We start from the raw sequence: 18,293 nt of genomic DNA, 5'->3' as shown, positions 1-18,293 counted from the left end.
CATGGCTGGTGTATTCATTTCGCCCCTGGCCACATAATAGTCGCCCTTTTGTCGCCTCCTTTGATTAGTATTATTAGGAGATCCGTTGTTTCGCCATGTGCTTGTTCTGGTCCCCTGGTGAACCTAAATCTTCCCAGTGTGAAACTCCCGCCCTAGTCTTTTCGCCACCACCGATGCCGTCCGAGTGGAGAGAGGGACCAGGACGAGATTGCGGGGATTACGGACGATACACATGAATCATGGGAATATATTCTTGATGCTGATGCTGATGCTGATGCTTGCTTGCTATTCTACCATGAATGGACAATCCCTAGTCTCTGATGCTAACTACTAACCCGGCTGCAGGCAGGTGCTGACTTCCAATTGACATCGTCATCTGGTAGCAATGAATGCGTCCAAGACTACCTATACACCGTTCTTGATCCATGACTTCTTCCACCGCTGCGTACCCGCAGCCAGACTGCGTGAATAAACCATGCCCTGTAAAAAAGGAAAATGAAAAAGACATTGGCTTGCTCGCCGTGTCATCCTCTCGATTCCACCTAGACTCCCCTTTCACCTGGATAACGCATCCGATATTTGTAAATCATCTGGCGTTCTTCTTCCGCAACCCGGAGAAAGAATCGGTGAACCTCAACGCGATTGGGGCTCTGCCGAGGCGCTTTCTGATACCATGGACGAGTCGCTGCGGCTCCATCTTTCTGCAAGAAATCCCTCTCGTCTTGAATATCAAGTAAAAAGGCGGGGTGGTCGCCGAACGCAATGCTCTCATCGTTGGTGCCGTCCGAAGACGGGAGGAAGCCGTGTGCATTGACCCGCGATATCACTGGAGCGCAAGCCTTCATCCCAATCAGATTCTTGTCTCCCTGCGACTCCCAAGGAGCAAACATCACCGATGTCTTTTCGCCTATCTCCCCCCCTTCTTTTCGGCTTTTACTCCGTGTCACAAGACTCTTGAACCTGCCATCACGGGTATGTCTCGGCCCAGTGAAACCGTGTCTGCTGCCCGCTGCTTCACTCTCCTGGTTTCCAGCTAGCCGTCCGTTTGAACTGTCCTGCGCTCTGTGAACCTTGGGTGCAGTTGCTCTGTTTCACAGTTAGCCTCATCGGTCATTAGTAAAGCAAATTTGAAACACAAAAACTCACCCTGATCCTCTCTTAGTAGCCTGTGCGTTTAGATACAGCTGTGGCACACTTGAATTACCGCTGGATTTTCCTGAAGCTCCTGAAGGTAATGACGAACGGGCTTCACCTTGCGAATTGTCAGCCGCTGAAGCTGGTGCTTGACGGTCTGTCGATGCCAATGTATTCTGTTTTCCGCGTTTGACGGCGTGTTGCTCCGTGAGCTTAGCAAGTCTCTTGAAGAGTTCATCTACAGGCTCCCCACGCCTGGCTGCACTTTCGATTTGGCGGTGTAGTTCTCCTATCTCCGAAGAAGACCAGGATGACTTGGTGTTCGATGACGTACTAGTACTGCGCGCACTTTGTTGCAAAGCAGTGTTTGGCTGCGACAATGACACTGGCTTGTCAACAGGGTCAAAGAATTGATGTTCGGATGATCCTTGCTGGTCGCCCTGAGTAAGTTGTACGGGATGTTGATATTCACTCCAAGGATTGCCACCAGGAAATGACGCCAAGTATCCTAACTGGGGTATCGGCACGGCAAATATGTTGGGGTTTGTGCTTGCAGTCGAATGCAACGTGAACGAGGAATAGTCACCAGAAATATCGGATGCAGTCACATAAGATGGCCACGGGTTCCATTGCAGTCCGATACCATTAGTCAATTCTGTGGTTTGCTGCGGCCGCAGCCCTGCCAAAGAATCAGGAACACCGGGCACGACTTTGATGCTGGATTCTAGATGCTCTTTGTATCGTCTGGCCATATCCAAGTCTTTCACAAGACCCTTCCTCTGCTCGACAAGGCTATTCTTGGTTTCTGGGTCCATCTCAAAGGTGTTTATTGCCATGTAACGATCAAGACTTGACAGCTGAGACGACAAACCCTGGTACTCTTTGATAACATCTTGGAGGGACCTTTGGGTATTTGATTCTGGAGAGTAAGATGGAAGTGAAGTCGTGCCAGCCATCGCTGGAGAAATAGAGTAAGGGTTAATATTTCCTAAATCAGTCAGCACTGTTGACAAGTGCATGGGTCTTTTCAACTCAAACTAACCAGTTGTTGAACCAAAACCAGCCTGCTTTCCAGTGGGTGGAAAAGTGGTTGCAAGAAGCGGTGTTGCTTGGGGAGGAGCAGGCTGCACAATATGGCCCTGAGTAACAAAGGGTGGGGCGACGCCTGGATACCAAGCAGTTGTGTTGGCCTGGAGGCTCTGATAAAGACCAGGATTGATAGGCACAGCAACTGAATCTTGGCCTGCCTGTGAGAACTGCAAGACTGCTTGAGGATAAGTACCTGACGACAAGGACATCTGGTGCTGACGATAAGGATCAGATGCTAACAATGGAACTTGCCACTGCGGCAGTGATGGATAAGACGCTGCTACTGCTGGTATGGATTCTGGGTTACCGTTGCCCAGGTAATCTCCTGTCTCCCCTGACCTGACTTTGTCCTGGCCCAAAACCGAGAATGGATGGTCGGGCAAGCCATTCCCATTCGACGAGGTCCTAGAACTAGACATGATTTTCTCAGAGCCGCTATTTCCCTGTGTTCGAACGGACGCTGCCCCATCCACATCTGTCTTCCTAGGGCTGTCTTCCTTGCTTTTCTTCAATGGTGGTTTGAGCTCCGGTATTGGCACTTCGCCGTCTACGAGTACCACTCGGCCACCTGCTGTGACACGCTGATGTCTTGGAGAGGTATGCTCTTTGAGAAACTTGGCAAATCCCGAGTCAGCCTCAGCTAAGTTGTTTTGGGGAGCGTTCCGTGGCTGTCGAACTGGGTGCTGGAAAGATTCTTCTGAGCTTGTCGTAGGGCGCTGAGTACGTGCCGAACCGCTTGATGCTCGTCCTCGATCGGTATTGGGAGCAGAATGGCCACGGCCGAGTAGATGATCTATAAGGTTAGAACAAGTTCGATACCACAAGCAAGCTGGACTCACTTTCAATCGCATGAATGGTGAACCTCCCTATATCAATGGTGGCATTGCTACGCAGGGCCAGAAGGTCGTGGGTCTCATACTTCATCTTGGGGACTGCGAAACCGTACAGAAATGATCACCTTGCCAAGGGGAAAGCTGGTATGTTGAGCAGAATGAGAAGGCTGGCTGATGAAAGAGGGGTTGGTTGGACAGACGGAGAGGAAGTTCAGAGGAGAAGAAGGCGAGCCTCGCCAGGAAGGCATCGACACGCGACCCAGTGACCTCCCTGTGCTGCTTCTACACTTGCCGCATCGGGAAGCGAGGCGGTTCTTGCCTCGGCTGGGGCCAAGTTTCTAGCGACAACAACATCGTCAACCGCGTGAATCGAAAGAGAAAGCGCCCAAAGGAGATGATGGCTTTGAATTGATTGCATTTGGTCTTGAATAATATCTAGTCAGCGCAATGACACCACCGGCACGTTCTATTTCGCTCTATCTCCGATCTCCCTCTCACTATAGCGACCATCACACAGCTTCGTGTACCTTCACTGGCTCTGCATTAGCAGTCGCCTCCTCAATTTCGTCCTCGCCGTCTAGCCGTTCCTGGCTTATTTCAGCCGACCGTCTCTTGTTCTTCATTTCCCAGCTCCCTGTGCGCTCGTGGGACTTCGCCGCCTGTCTTCCTGAGCCCATCACTGCCCCTGCAAAGAGGCCATTTCTTGGGCTGGTAAAAGCAACATCTCGATCACCCTCCAGCTTCGTCCCACCTTTAAAGCCGTCATCTTTCAACTGCTTGTGCTTCCGATATATACCAATGCCACAGAGCCATCCAATTATACCAACCAGGCACATCACACCAAGAGTGACAGCAGCGCCAATAGCTCCAGCACCGGCCAAGCTCAAGCTGGGCTTAGCAGGTTTTATTTCCGAAGGACTGGAACCGACACAAAAGATGGATGAACTGTTGCATGTATTGCACCATTCCTCGGTAGACGGAAGCAGGACCCCACCGAGGGCTGCGGAAAACTCCAAGAAGGGGGTATCGATTAAACTTGGGCTCATGCCAAAAAGCGGGTACTGGGTGAATTCTTCGTTTGTGGATGTGCTGTTGCGGAAAATGAATCGAACATACAAGTCGGATATATCTGGATATGTCGGGTCCAATGAGGAATTCATGCTGAACATTTCCAAAATCAGCGAAGCCCCGGGAACTGGGCGGCCATAAAAGTTGCTGTTCATTGAAGATGCTAACTGCGCTAGGGCAGAAAACGCTACAATGGGCTCTGGGCCCCCGAATAACAATGTCATCTTGGACGAAGCCCCCTGTGTCTCCATGTTTTCTTCGAAAGATTCCAGAATGAGACGAGCCAGAGTGCGTCCGGCAATAGCACGAATCATGTCGCCCTCGTATAGACCCGAGGCTGACACGTTTCCGTTCGTTGCGAAGGCATACTGATCTGCCAGAACCCTCGCCCTTTGCAAATCGGACGCTGTCACTGATCCTTGCAGGCTAGCATTGTGCACATACCCATACTCCAGGTACTCGGATATCTCCATCGCATTTGCATAACTTACCCATGCCGCGTCCACCACTCCTTCAAAAGCTTGATCATATAGACTAGAGTAAAACTCAGCGGTGTCGTCCTCAACACTTTGTCCTTCAGGACTGTATTGGTACTGCAACTCCGATATCCGATGCATCTCGCAATCTCCTTGGCCGGATACATATATGGAGTTTGGATCAGCCGCCCCAGCTGCATAAATACGAGGATACTGATAGTCGTTCAGAGGAGATGTAGCAATGGACCCATTAGCCAACAGGTATGTATCATCAACATACAAAAAGGAGTCATTTTGTCCTGTGATGGGTGGGTAAAATCCTTGCATAAAGGCTAGCGCCGAGGCCTGGACATGTTGATCCCAACCGGAATATATTTTCACTTCGTCCGCATTTAATCGATGCTGGGCGAGATCTTTAACCAAGAAATCCGGTGAAGCCGTTTCGTCAACATTTGAGGCAGCACCCATAACATAGCGGTTACGAAATGCAGACCCAACGTCATACAAATTTTGTGCCCCTATTGGGGACAATGTTCTCGGTTGAGGGAGAATATCGGGGATGCTATCCCCATGAACATTGAATGCAAACACCGCCCATACTGTCTCTGACGTTTCCATGTCTTGGGCGACCGCTGATACTGAGAATTGAAACAAGAGGAAGACGGCTAGCCGGATGAGATACATGGTGGTCGATTGTCGCCAAAAAGCTTCATGTTAATTAGAGGGCGCCTACGCTTGGGAGTGGGAGGAGAGCCTTCGCTTATGAGGAATAGCTTGTCTCTGTGTCAGACAAAGGTCATTGAATCTACACGACCAGAACCATGGACCAAAATTTAAGCTCTCCGCCGTAATCCGATGTTGGGTGTGTACGAAGCTTCTTGAACTTTTCACTTGGCTGAAAACGGACAATTTCCGGTCCTGCACAGTAATTTATGGAGTTGCATCTACTATGAATGTGTAAAGAAACGTCATCTATTCAGCAATTGGTGTCTATATAGCATTTATATATATAAATTGGAAGTATTAAAATCTTGGGTCCGAATGGAGCATTTAAGCTACATTGCAGAATATTTTGAAGCTTCAACGTTGAAGTCCAATTTACTCTCGAAGTCCATGTAGTACCATCAAATTCCTATCTCTCGCAATAAAAATAAGGTAAAGAACACTTCAAGCTCGACAAGTAGGTGGTGTAACTTGCGGGATCTTCCGGATGCGGACAATGTCGACTTTTTCACTAATTCAAGACTAGATTCTGAACTCCCTGCCGGATAAGTCACACTACATATCCATTAGCAGACCTATCTTGGGTCAGGGAACTGAGCAAATGTGGAGACAATTCAATAAACTGCAACGTCGCTGGATATCCAAGGGAGCCATTGTATTTCAACAATGATTTCGGCCATTGGATGGATCAATTGCGAGTACTGTTACAGTGCGCTCCTCTTTGCAGCGACTGTCAGTGTCATCATTTGCTCACTACTGTCCATTGGGGAAAAAAGAAGTCAAAGCATGAAATAATTATTGAGTTCGTTGTGACCACAAACCAATGACGCCATGCTATTGGTTGAAATGCTGCAGGAACCGTAGAACCAATGGAAGGCTAGCTGATTTGACTTTCAACCAATAGCAGTCCGGGAAAGTGCTAGGCCCCACATATGCACCGGCAGCAATATTTTCCGGCCGGGTCGAAAAATTCTCCAGCTCTGCACAAGCCCTACTCCTGCGCCCTATCCCTAAGCCCTCATTTCTTCTCCTGGACATCCCCAGCCTCCAACCTCCAGAGTGGCCGACCTCTCCCTCAGGGTCTTATGGTGAACACGAGAGGCTAAGGGTAGCAATGGATGAGCAAATCCCCCCAGCTCTCTCCGTCGAGGAGAATGGTACGTGTCCTTTTCCCTGCTCGTCGCTGGCCTTTGATACATCGTTGACCTGCCGCGGCACGCCTGGCCCGACGGCCGTTGTCGGGCGTCTACCTTGGAGCTGCAATGGCTAATGTTGATCTTCCACATAGTTACGATTCCTGAAAAACCTACCCATGAACTCGACGATGGCTCATTGTCGCCGCGGGCTAACAAAAGGCGCCGCACCGACTCCGGTCCGGACGAGTTGCTCGAAGTGAAGGAAGAAAGCGACATTGTGCCAGAAGATCCAGTTGAGGAAGACCTAGCTGCGACAATCAACGCCGATCTTGAAACCCAAGAAATTAGCAATGGCAGCCACGAGTCGACAACGGAGGCGCCCGACCCAGAAGTAGCCGCAGTTCTTGGTAGTATCATTGACCGGGCCGAGCGCTTAGAAGAACAATTCGCATTAGACCAATTGCCTGCAGAGAACTTGGAGCAGCCTGCAAGCCAGGGAGTCACATTTATCAAAGCTAGCCTCTCTTTGAAGATCCAAAGTCTTCCCATTCTGGATAATCTCGTCTGTGGCCCCCGCTTGTAAATTGTCGTGACTCTTATCTAACGCTTCTCCCAGTCTACCCAAATTCTATCTCTTCTCGCCAAGTCTTCGTATCAAGACATCACTTCATTTGTATCTGAGCCTGATTCAGAAAATGGACAGGCTTATGCCACCATGCGCTCATTATTCGACCACACAAAACGAGTCTACTCCACCAAACAAGCATTTTTGTCGCCAACCGAACTCGATCTAGCGGAGCCTTCGCAAGTTGACATTATACGTAAAGCCAATCTCGCCTCTTTTGTTTCGAGTATCTTTGGGTCGCAGGAAATCAGCTTCGCCGAGCTCAATGACCACTTCCTCGATGTCTTCGTACCCGAAGGTAACCGTCTCCTCAAAGTGCAAGGCGCGCTTTTTCTTGAACTCAAGACACAAGCATTTATTGCTTCATTGAACAACGAGGAGCGTACTCGAACGGATATTCTCTATGAACTATTCCCAGAAGATCTAGAGCAACGGTTGCTTTCAAAGCGTATGGGAACACGTCAGCTTGCCCCGAGTGAGGCGGATTTCGTCAAACGTGCTCGTTCCAGGCGAGACATCATTCTTACAGATATCAACAATGAAGAAGCAATGAAAGCTTTGCCTGACAAGTATCATTGGGAGGATTTTTTGAGGGATCTCAGCTCTTATGTGAGCAAGAATTTTGATGCCATCAACAGCCAGCAGGTGAGTAATTTACTCTAGTCATCCCATCTCCGTTGCTCACCCAATTAATGCAGTCTCGAAAGGTCAAAGGTCGTCAGTCCATATCCGGGGAGGCCCCAGAAACGCTAGGAGCTCCCCTGGAAAGCCAGTTTGCCGTTGCCACACAACCTCCTGAAGTCACCGTGGACCGTAACCTTCACGGTGATCTTGTAGCCCGCGCGGCTCGGGCAGCGCAGATTGCATTGCAGGGTCATGGACTGAGGAAATCCCAGCAATCGCAGCAGCAATCTCAACAACAGCAGCCACAACAGGCACAGCAACAACAGACTCAACAAACACCTCAGTCGACACCCCAACACATACCTCCGTCAACGCAGGGCACGCCTGCCCCTCAGTTTAGCCAGTCAACTCAACAAAACATGAGCCAAACATTCCAACAAAGCCCTACGCCGCCAGGATACCCACAACAGTTGACATTTCAGCATAGCACGATCCCTCCTCAAAATTTCCAACAATACACCCCCCCGCAAAATGGTCAAAGTGCTATGCGACAAAATGATGCTGTCGCCAACTACGGTTATATGCCGGGTGTGCCACATTACTCCCAATCACAACCTACTCAGGTCCTGTACGAGCGGGCCAGAATGGCGGCAACAGCCAAGTCCTCGGCGAGTAGTCGTAGAGCTGGTCTGCCAAGTCAACGCCGGCCTTGGACGACAGAAGAGGAAAATGCATTGATGGCTGGCTTAGACCGAGTCAAGGGTCCTCATTGGAGTCAGATTCTAGCCATGTTTGGCCCCGGAGGAACGATTAACGAGGCCTTGAAGGACCGCAATCAAGTCCAGCTCAAAGACAAAGCTCGAAATTTGAAACTGTTTTTCCTCAAGAGCGGCATTGAAGTGCCATACTACCTCAAATTCGTCACAGGTGAACTCAAAACGCGAGCGCCTGCACAGGCTGCAAAGAACGAGGCGCGAGAGCGCGAGAAGAAGCGCGGCGAGGAAGACAAGGCCCATGTTGAGGGTATCGAGGGTATGATGGCTCTCGCTGGCGCCCACATGTCCCCCAGTCATGGACCAGATAGTATGTCGGCGTCACCGGGAATCCACCAGGACCCTGAACACCAAGCCATGCTGGACCAGACCGAAGAGCAGAAGCTAATTCAAAGCCTGGGTCAAGAGGTTAATGATGACCTACTCCATCAGCCTCAGCACCATGAGCCCATGAATCCGGACATGCATACTCCTGCTCCCGCGCAATGAGCATTCGTCATGTCTGTGGTGAATTCTGTTCGAACAGGTCCTTGTATTTATAATTGAACGCTCTTTTTTTTTCCAACTTTGTGACATGCACATATTCAACCCATGGTCCTTTGGAAAAAGGCGGCAGCCTAAACGTGAACCCCATGTCTTCTTACATATGTATAAAATTATTATCTATTTACCCTGGAGATGAACTGTCTGTATTTCTATGAAATTTTATCATTGGTGAATTTTAAACATCTTTAGCCGACCTAAAATATTGATAATAACATTTAGAATTGAAGCGTTTTCTCCAATGTTGAGCTTTGTCCTCTTAATGAATGGAAATTACGATGTTTTGATTAGTGTAATGATCGGCCACGAAGCTCGATTGAGTTTTTTGTGTTACAACTACACAGAAGTTCGATATCCTTTAGGTACAGTGCAGTCTCCTCTTTCGAATGGTCTAGTTTATTTTTATTTTATTTTTACTCTAAAGAGGTGCTATTAATCTACCCTTGGGTCATGTATCATAATTGGCTTTTTACTGCTTGCGCCATCAAAGCAGCACCCACCCCAGAACCATCCTTAGTAAGGCTTATTCGCACTTTTCGTTCACCATGGAGACCAATCTCCGGCACTTCCCGCATTGCACCGCGCATCTCAGCCTCAAAGTTTGGGTAGAATTCGATCAGTGAACCATCAGCACCGATGTCAATCACGTTCTCCTCTAGACAATCTTCAGTCGACTCCGATGCCTCCCGGTGTCGTATATAAGGTATCGACGTTCCAACCAGCGACTTCATGCCCAGAATCTGAAGAATTCGGCGCCAAACACATTTCAAACGGCAGGTAAAGCGTTCTAGGGCGCTAATTGGTACCTCCGGGGTTTTTGATGTCTCGTACTCTGTGACCTCAACACCCTGGCACTTGCCTTCATAGCTGAGGGTTTTTAACCGCCCGCTTTGTATAATGAGAGCTGACAGTGACGCCCCTGCCAACCTCCCTGCTCGCCGGCAGATAGAAGTAGTCAGTAATTTAATGGCGTGAACATCGTCGGCAGTGACATTTCCTGCTGACAGCGTTTCCTCGATGAGCTTAGACGCATGTTTATCGTCAGCGGCAATTGCGAGATGGGAGAGAAAGGAGCTATCGATGCCTTCTCGCTGAAAAAGGGTTGAGCTCTTGCTGAACTTTAAACTGAAAGCACCAGCGTCTACCAAGCGCAGAATCGCCAATCGTAGCAACTCTCCGAGGTACAAGCCCGAAACTCTCTTCTCCAGCATCTGAGAGCCCGGCTCAGTCGAAACCCGGTCAAGCTCATCATCGAATAGTGTTCTTGGTAAGACGTCAAGGTGGTCACCGAGACAGCCCCATTCCGTATTCATCACCATTATCTCGCCTTCGCCCCCTTTCTTGGCGAGCCACTGGACATTCGACATTTTTTCGATATAAGCCGCGTTGGTTCCCGTTCCAAATATTACTGCGCCCAGGGTCGAGGTTTTCTGGCTTGAAGTGTACGATCTTGTCAAGAGAGCACCAACGCTGTCGTTGGCGAGGACGGCTACCGCAACTGGCAGTTCCAATTTATCGATGGCCTCTTGTAACATGACGCAGGGATCCTTGCCAATCGCCTCAGGGATATCCCAGCCTTTGTCCCAGTGAATCAAGGTTGCACGAGAGAGAGATGACTGTTCGCACGTGAAACTAAAGGTGAAACCTAGGTTGTATGGTATATGATGCTTTTGATCCGTAGCGCTGTTGCCCTTGAGGTCTGAATCTGGATGCGAAGCAAGAAAACCCGCTATCTTTTCTGCAATAAAGTCGAAAAGAGGCCGGTAACTCTGGTTTACCATGACATCGGGCGGCACTTTATGCTTGCTTTGGATAATTGTAAAAGTAGAATCCCCATGTAAATCCACGAGACATATTCTACAGTTACTACCACCGAGATCAACAGCCAGGAACTTGCCCCTTTCTGTTCCCGTCGGTACCCTTGTTACGTAGGCAGGTAGTTGCCAGGCACGGCGATTAACAAGCCCATCCTCTGTAGCATCATTAGCATCTCACAGGAGCGAACTCTTATCGATGATGTCCTCACTTAGTTGACATACGAAGTGCCTCGTCAGTTGTTGAATGTGATCAGGAGATATGTCGAAGTTGCTAGCAATCTCCCCCGCCTGAGCAAGCAAGCTGGGTCGCACATCGGCACGTTGTAACATGGCCAACAAAGTTCTAGTGGGCAGCAGTCAAGGGAATGCGGTGGCCGATAGACTGTCTGACCCTTTTGGTGAGGAATGCGAAATATTAAGCTGCTCATAACCATTGCGCCCTCGTCATCTATATCGACTTTCTCTTCCACCAGAGACGCCGCGTGTCATGCCAATTCTGCGTCTAAGCTGTCGCGAGAACAACTAGTCCATCGCAACCACCGGCAATCTTGTTTGCCGGATTGCCGGCGATGGCCGGAGAATGCCGAAGACCATTCTCCACTTTGAGTAAAGAGCGACTGAAGATGGGAAGAGGGAAACATCCGCCGATCCGAATACGTGAATTGAGGGATCTGGAAGTGGTTTCGCCACACTAGCACGAACCGATGTCCAAAAGCCAGAGCCGATGTCTCCCGGCCGAGTACTGGACTTGCTTCTCGAAGTGAGGCCAATCAGAAGTTGCCTCTCATTGGAGGAGGGAAAAGCACCGCGATCAATCGAGTGAGAGATGGCATCGTGAGACTGTGTCGAAATCGAAGTGCGAACACCGCTGTTTGTCTAGTTTGGCTGGTCCAGACACCTGACATCACGACCCGGCACGTGATTTTTTTGGCAGGTAGAAGGAGCATGTCGGCGAGTATTGTCGACCTCCATCCTCCTCAAAATCATGTCTGCGAACCAACAACCCAATGAGGAAAATGATACCAATGGCCAAGCTCGGTCGGCCAAGGATGGCGCGGAGCAGAAGGCTCGAAAGGCTTGTAGTCCGTACCCCCAAGACTAAACCAGCCAGGAAGTAATGTTGACGGTGATTTATTTCACAGTTAATTGTAGACGGCAGAAGATGAAATGTATCATCGAAGGCAGTGATTCCTGTCGTCGATGCCGCCGTTCAGGTCTTCCCTGCATCTTTGTGCCGCGTGCAAATGCTGCCACTCTGCCAGACTCTGTGGCTGGCTTCACCGATGCCGATTTCAAAACGGATGTACTGCGTAGGCTAAGGATCCTCGAAGATAGTCTCGGGATTTCTATGCCAGATATCGCCTCCAGCCAGTCTACAAGTCTTGATGATGGCGGACTCCCGCATGGTGAGGAGTTTCCGGCCGAGTTCAGTAGCTTAGGTGCTCTGTGGGAGGCAGCAGAAGTGCTCCAGTCGAGTGCTCCTAGCTCCGTACCTCGATCTGTATGGCATAAGGGCACTATCAAAGATCTGTGGTTGTCGTAAGTCCCCCTACATCTTAAGAAGGCCAACATGGTCCCTGATCACCGCAGATTCCATGACCGAATGCCAGGGCTTCATTTCATGCCCCGAAAGCAGATGTTCTCAGCACCACAGCCTCTGCTCCTAGCATCGATTTTGTATTGTTCAAGCTTGCGCGGGCCTCCAGAACTGGAGTGGATTGCCCCCCACTACTTTGCTGTGTTGTGCAATGCGATCGCGCAGCTCTGCATCCCCTGTAGTGAGATCAGCACGGTGCCATCGGACAGCGAAGAATGGGCTTTCCAGACTATACTCGGTATTGTTATCGCTGGGCTACTGACCGAGGCAACTGTTCGTGAGACTGGCCTTTGGATTTCAATAGCTTACAGGTTGCTCATGGAGTACTGTCCCGCACACATTGATGAGACATCGCGGGAATGGCGCAAACTGTTCAGTGGGGTACAGATCATAGATCTTGAACACGCCTCTCTTCACCTTTCTTGCCCCGTGATACCGATTGAATCGCCGCTACCAGGACTGCAAACTTCACATCGCGACCAACTTTATAGACTGTCTCGGATGATGCACACTGGACTCACACACTTCACTGGGCGAGGTTTGCCGACAATATGGTCTCACTTTACCGACCAAGTCTCAGCGACTGCAAATATGACTAACAAATATACGGCCATCGACGCTGCAGTGATAAGAGATTGGGCCAGGCAACTAGACGAGTGGCTAGTAGAGTTCAGCGCCGAATCTGAGGGGTCCGAGCAGGACTTGAGAGTTGTGTTCCGTCAATACGTTTTACATCGATTAGTTGTTCTATCTATCTACCATCCTGCTAGAGGCTGTGATCCGTGGTCCAACAGCATCACACCACAGGAACAGCATGAGCTTCTACTTTCGGCTCGTGCAACGATAAAGTTGCATTTGCATGATTACTCTATCTGGTCCAACTTTGACCTGGTTATGATAACCTGGGCTGCACTTATTGTTGTACAGGGTATTGAGGGTGGTGCAGGTGAATCGGATGGTAAGATGTCTGGTCTACGTATTAAGACTCCACGGCTGACAGTGATACATATCTTAACAATATACGAATACATCTCGAAATGCTGAAGAAGATGAACAAACCAAAACCTAGTCTATGTGAAAACCTGATAAGCCGGTTAGAAAGTAGTCTTGCCAACGTTCGCACCCCCGGATCGGCGGATTTGCAGCAAACTTCATATCAGGATTTTGCACTAGGTACCCACATGGACCAGTCGTGGCAAATATTTGATCAGTCCAGTCTTCACCAAATGATGTTTTCGGACTGGGCAGCTCAAGAGCAAACCCTCCGCTACACACTCAATTAAGCCAAGCCTAATGGAATCGTGGCTGATCTGATAACCGAAGACTTGAGATCTCCGATACGTGACGGCCGGGGTCAGATCACCCATGTGCAACTCTTTTGCAATTGGCGTATTAGTCGTGGTGAGGTGCTGCGTAAGTATGTGTTCCTGCAGCACTGTTCGCTCTACACCGTCGAAGTACTAAAGCAAACTCAGTCCTGCACCTTTAAAATATCCGGTGACAACTGGCAAACCTTGACTGTTTTGATCTTCAGTTCTAGAATTGCGTCTTCGTCCACCACGACCAGGGATGAAGCTGCAGACATGATAGGGTGCACATGTGACTTATACCGCCCTCGGTTGCCTATTGAACAGCGAATACGTGTTACCAAGTAAAAATAACCGTTGGATATAGTTCCATACGCCAGGGATTTGACCCTAGTATGACTAGCCAAGCTTGAACCGGGCTCGTTGAATGCAATGTGCCCATCACCACCCACGCCTCCGAGAAACAGTTCAATTCCCCCGAAAGCCTTAATCTTAGCCTCGTATGCAAGACACTCCTCTGCGAGGCTACCCGCGTTACCGTCTAGGAGATTGATGTTTTCCGGGTTGATGGCGACGTGGCTGAAAAAGTTTCCGTACATGAAGGAGTGGTACGACTCGGGATGAATTCGCTTTATACCGACGTACTCATCCATATTTAACGTCACAACGCAACTAAATGATATCCTCCTTTCTTTGAATGCTCTTATACGTGCCCGGTAGATGGGTAGAGGGCTACCTCCTTTGGGCAGCCCAAGCACGAAAGGACGTTCCGCCGTTGGGAAAAAGCATTGATTCGTTCTGTAGTTTGTGAGACTTGGGCCAAGTTAATCATCCTAAAAAAGAAGTGCATGCTTACGCATTATGTATCCGCAAATGTATTTCGCTGCCTGCTCTGGAAAATTTCGGATAATCAAACGCATCTTGTGAGAAGTATTTTCAACGAAAGTGATATGGAAACAAATTTTTGAGGAAGGACATTGTAGCTTATGTAGTCTTTTCCACAGCTTTTTGAGTATGTGGGCTACATGAAGCCTTCTTTTGTTGTGATTGTGTATTCCAAAATAGAGCCCGGGTCAAACCACAGAAAGTTATTATTTGAAATTGTTTAAATTACACCTATAATAGCCCCATCTCAATCGACTTGCTGCAATTCTCAGAGATGATTTCGTTCTTCACCGCACGATTGTTTTACTAGCTAGTATCCACTTGATTTCACGTTATGGCCGGCGATTTCCGGACAGACCGGCAAAGCCGGCGATATCTATACTTTGGACTCGGTGAACCAGACGAGTTACTAGAGTTTCTAACCGAGTCTAAATCACGTCATAATTGCTCAGTATATTCTGAGGCCGAATTGGTTCACTGCTATTGTTTCGATGTTCAGGTTCTTTCATCCGCTATACTGTCGGTGCCGACCTTTATGAATATTGACATCAATTAATGTCAACTGTACCACACATTCATGAGTTTGGTGCTTGATAATTCCAAAATTTATATGATTACAGCTATATATATATATATATATAGCTATAATAGCAGAATTTATTACTATAGAAGCATTGATATAGTTCAAGGCCAGGTTATTACTACCCCTGCTACAGAAGACCAGGCTATTTCTAAGAGAAGCGAAGATTTATTACTGTAAGGAATCCGAGGTCCATCTCTTCGGTATGCCGTTTGAAGGCCAGCTTTTCGTCGAAGAGGATTTCTAGCCAACGTAAATATTGTCTGAGACTGTGTCCTGATCTGCCATACCAAATACGTATTAGCTTTCAATAAAGTTAAGATCTTAGCGCCAGAAGCTCCCCGGATTCGTTTGTTATTGGTGGCGGTCAGACCCACTGTCTGTTAATAAGTCTAAAGAGTCACGCAGGGATAACATTGAAATTTCACACTATATTGAGATTAAGTATGAAGGTTGCTGGATTTAGAAATCAGTATTCAATAAACCAAGTCTTAAATCAATATATATGTATGAACTCCCATATATGTGAAGCATAACACTATATAATACAAATTGATGTAGGAGGCACCAAGACACATATTTGACCACTCTACTCCTCCTTCGCTCGGGATATCTTGTCTTTATACTGCTTGCTACCTACAATCCACCACACTAGTATGAGGATAGGCAATCCACCGACGACAACACAGGTGTAGTTCATGTTCTGCACCGTGACGGGCATGTTATACGGGAAACTAAAGAATATGATAGCAAAGAGCAGCCATGCCGCAGCCACGCCGTTCACAAGCCAGCCCCAGTTACCCATATGAAAAACACCTTTGTGCATGTTGGCCCTGCCGGTAAGCATATTCGTGGATATGGGGATAAGGTATGCAACATTATTGATAGTAACAGCCGCACCAAGCATACTGTTGAAAGCCGTACTACTTCCAAGGTAGATACAGCCCAGGGCAGCGTTGGCAGCAGCAACCAACAGCTGTGCATTGAAGGGAATACCGAACCGCTTGCTGACATGTGCCCAAACACTGGAAAATGGCATGGCACTGTCTCGAGCAAACGCCCAGAGAACTCGCGAAGCTGACAGTTGTGATGAAACGACGCAAGGTCCGAGGGCGACAAACAGAATAAAAGTCAGCCCGAATGCACCGCCAGCTGATTGGGTGACTTGGCGAAAGAGCTCAGCCAGGGGCAAGCCCGTGTTTGTTGTCGACAAAGCCGCATAGTCTTGAACACTAAACATCAGCGTGATGAGATACGTCACACCTGTGGCAAATGCAATTGTCAGGGTAATGGCGATTGCTAGGGGCGCGTTGCGAGAAGGCTAGGTGAAAGTTAGCCGACATCCTCGAGGCGAAATTTAAATGTTACTCACGTTTGGCATCTCTTCTGTGATATGAGAAATCCCGTCAAGACCTCCCAGACTGTACAAAGGGTTGACGAGGCCGGTAATAAAGCAAATAACATTATTCTCCCAGCCGGTGTTATTTATCCACTTCCTAAAGACAAATTCACTGCTCTGATGTGTCGGAGCACATGCAACGACTGTGACAAGGACGATGAACCAGCCGATTTGGAGGTAGAATAGAGAGAACCTATTCAATGCTGGAATAAGCTTGTTGCCAAATAAAACAACCGATGCCGTCAACAGGTTTAGGATCTGGAAAATTATGAAGGTTTGCCAATTTTTGATCACCAGGTCTGGATGATAAAGGGCGTACAAGGCTTGGACTACAACTTTGTCAGCCGAAATTTCCTCGGACCGAGTCCATTCACTAGGGCAGCACATACCGACTTGGGAAAATATCAAATTGGTCGAGGCTGTGGTAAAGATCCCTGAGAAAAGCATTAGTTGTAGGTCATTTGCATCCCACGAAATCTCTTACAGCCGCAGACTGTCAGCCAGCCGGTGATGAAGCTTAAAAACGCGCTCGACCTCCTGGGGGCAATAGCAGCAATCCAGTGATACATGCCACCCTCAGTTGGGTAGCTGGACACAAATTCAGCTAGGGAAGCACCGAGAAAGCACTGCAGAGTCGTGACAAGAATAAAGCCGTATATAATTGCACTCGGTCCCCCGGCATTTATCTCGGTGACAATACTTAGTCCGAGGCCAGTCCAGGAGATTGTCGTTGTTGAAGCAAGACCAATCAGCGACAAAACGTTGAAATGGCGCGTGAGCTCTTGAGTGTGGCCTTTGAGCATCCATAACATTTAGCACGCGACAGTCAATAATATCAATTGATACTGGGGAAGCGTCACCATACCCATTTGAGCCAGTCGCAACTCATCGGTATCCATGTCCGACGCCTCTTTGACTGGAGCCATCATGTCTGTCGAAGCCAATTTTTCGCCCATTTTCAAGTTGTTTCTCCTAATGTGTCCTTCGGCTTACTGCTGCCCCAGGTCTAGTTTTCAGCTACAAAGTGCCAATGTGCCAATGTGGCTCCTAGGCATGATTATTATAGTGATTTGGTTTGAACGGACGGAGTCTTGGCCATGTGGTCTCTCGTATCAGCGTTATCGATATCTGGCGTGAGAGCTCTCGTGAATCCGGGGCCGGACTATGCCGGGCTTTGCCGGTCGATAGTGATAACATCCCCGTAATTAATTCTCTACCACAAAATTGTCGGATAAGTTCCGATCATAAGTTAACTGTTCGGCCAGTTTAATTCTGATGCAGCGGGATTCTGGAGAGAAAAAAAGGAAGCTCGAGGAGGGAACTGCAAACGAGGCTACTCCGTATGTAGGTAGATGTTTAAACTTATTTGGGGCCAATGCGCGTAGCATTTAGCCTTCTCGGGTTAGCATACAACATTTGCTCAAACTTCTTTTAAGGGCATTTATATCCATACCAAGCAGCTAGGGACCAGATAACAGCCCTTAGGGAGGGTATATATGTATAGCAGGGGCCACTTACTGAACTGGGAGGCCGTGATGACGCTGTAAGTTTCATAGTTGGTATTTGCTCATTTACTACTACATATACTACATATACTACATATCTAGGTACCAATATAGCCTAAATCAATGTTAGATGATCGGAGTTCCCCCCGAAATCCAGAGATAAGAACTGTTAACTAGTC

At 48.5% G+C, this 18,293-nt stretch overlaps 7 protein-coding genes across 7 annotated transcripts; 2 read left to right on the top strand and 5 right to left on the bottom strand.

The window, feature by feature from the left end:
• Positions 1-542: 542 nt before the first annotated feature.
• TRUGW13939_05616 (uncharacterized protein) lies at positions 543-3,147 on the bottom strand (the record flags this gene model as incomplete). The annotated part of the gene is made up of 4 exons (XM_035488777.1): positions 543-1,086; positions 1,147-2,122; positions 2,177-3,016; positions 3,063-3,147. The coding sequence occupies 4 exons, from the start codon at positions 3,145-3,147 to the stop codon at positions 543-545; spliced, it is 2,445 nt and encodes an 814-aa protein (XP_035344670.1).
• A 418-nt stretch (positions 3,148-3,565) lies between these two features.
• On the bottom strand, positions 3,566-5,284 carry TRUGW13939_05615 (uncharacterized protein; the record flags this gene model as incomplete). Its single annotated transcript, XM_035488776.1, has 1 exon — positions 3,566-5,284. The coding sequence occupies one exon, from the start codon at positions 5,282-5,284 to the stop codon at positions 3,566-3,568; it is 1,719 nt and encodes a 572-aa protein (XP_035344669.1).
• Positions 5,285-6,437: 1,153 nt separating this feature from the next.
• TRUGW13939_05614 (uncharacterized protein) lies at positions 6,438-8,970 on the top strand (the record flags this gene model as incomplete). The annotated part of the gene is made up of 4 exons (XM_035488775.1): positions 6,438-6,480; positions 6,612-7,021; positions 7,076-7,729; positions 7,783-8,970. The coding sequence occupies 4 exons, from the start codon at positions 6,438-6,440 to the stop codon at positions 8,968-8,970; spliced, it is 2,295 nt and encodes a 764-aa protein (XP_035344668.1).
• Positions 8,971-9,479: 509 nt separating this feature from the next.
• TRUGW13939_05613 (uncharacterized protein) lies at positions 9,480-11,171 on the bottom strand (the record flags this gene model as incomplete). Its single annotated transcript, XM_035488774.1, has 2 exons — positions 9,480-10,996; positions 11,051-11,171. 2 exons carry the CDS (start codon positions 11,169-11,171, stop codon positions 9,480-9,482), a joined length of 1,638 nt encoding a protein of 545 aa, XP_035344667.1.
• Positions 11,172-11,826: 655 nt separating this feature from the next.
• On the top strand, positions 11,827-13,721 carry TRUGW13939_05612 (uncharacterized protein; the record flags this gene model as incomplete). The annotated part of the gene is made up of 4 exons (XM_035488773.1): positions 11,827-11,923; positions 11,984-12,380; positions 12,432-13,396; positions 13,537-13,721. The coding sequence occupies 4 exons, from the start codon at positions 11,827-11,829 to the stop codon at positions 13,719-13,721; spliced, it is 1,644 nt and encodes a 547-aa protein (XP_035344666.1).
• A 188-nt stretch (positions 13,722-13,909) lies between these two features.
• On the bottom strand, positions 13,910-14,398 carry TRUGW13939_05611 (uncharacterized protein; the record flags this gene model as incomplete). The annotated part of the gene is made up of 1 exon (XM_035488772.1): positions 13,910-14,398. One exon carries the CDS (start codon positions 14,396-14,398, stop codon positions 13,910-13,912), a length of 489 nt encoding a protein of 162 aa, XP_035344665.1.
• Positions 14,399-15,799: 1,401 nt separating this feature from the next.
• Positions 15,800-17,565, bottom strand: TRUGW13939_05610 (uncharacterized protein; the record flags this gene model as incomplete). The annotated part of the gene is made up of 5 exons (XM_035488771.1): positions 15,800-16,531; positions 16,583-16,938; positions 16,999-17,043; positions 17,094-17,402; positions 17,475-17,565. The coding sequence occupies 5 exons, from the start codon at positions 17,563-17,565 to the stop codon at positions 15,800-15,802; spliced, it is 1,533 nt and encodes a 510-aa protein (XP_035344664.1).
• Positions 17,566-18,293: the final 728 nt, after the last annotated feature.

The sequence above is a fragment of the Talaromyces rugulosus genome, chromosome III (assembly GCF_013368755.1).
Source record: "Talaromyces rugulosus chromosome III, complete sequence".
NCBI lineage: Eukaryota > Fungi > Ascomycota > Eurotiomycetes > Eurotiales > Trichocomaceae > Talaromyces > Talaromyces rugulosus.
This window is presented reverse-complemented; position numbering and strand designations above follow the sequence as displayed.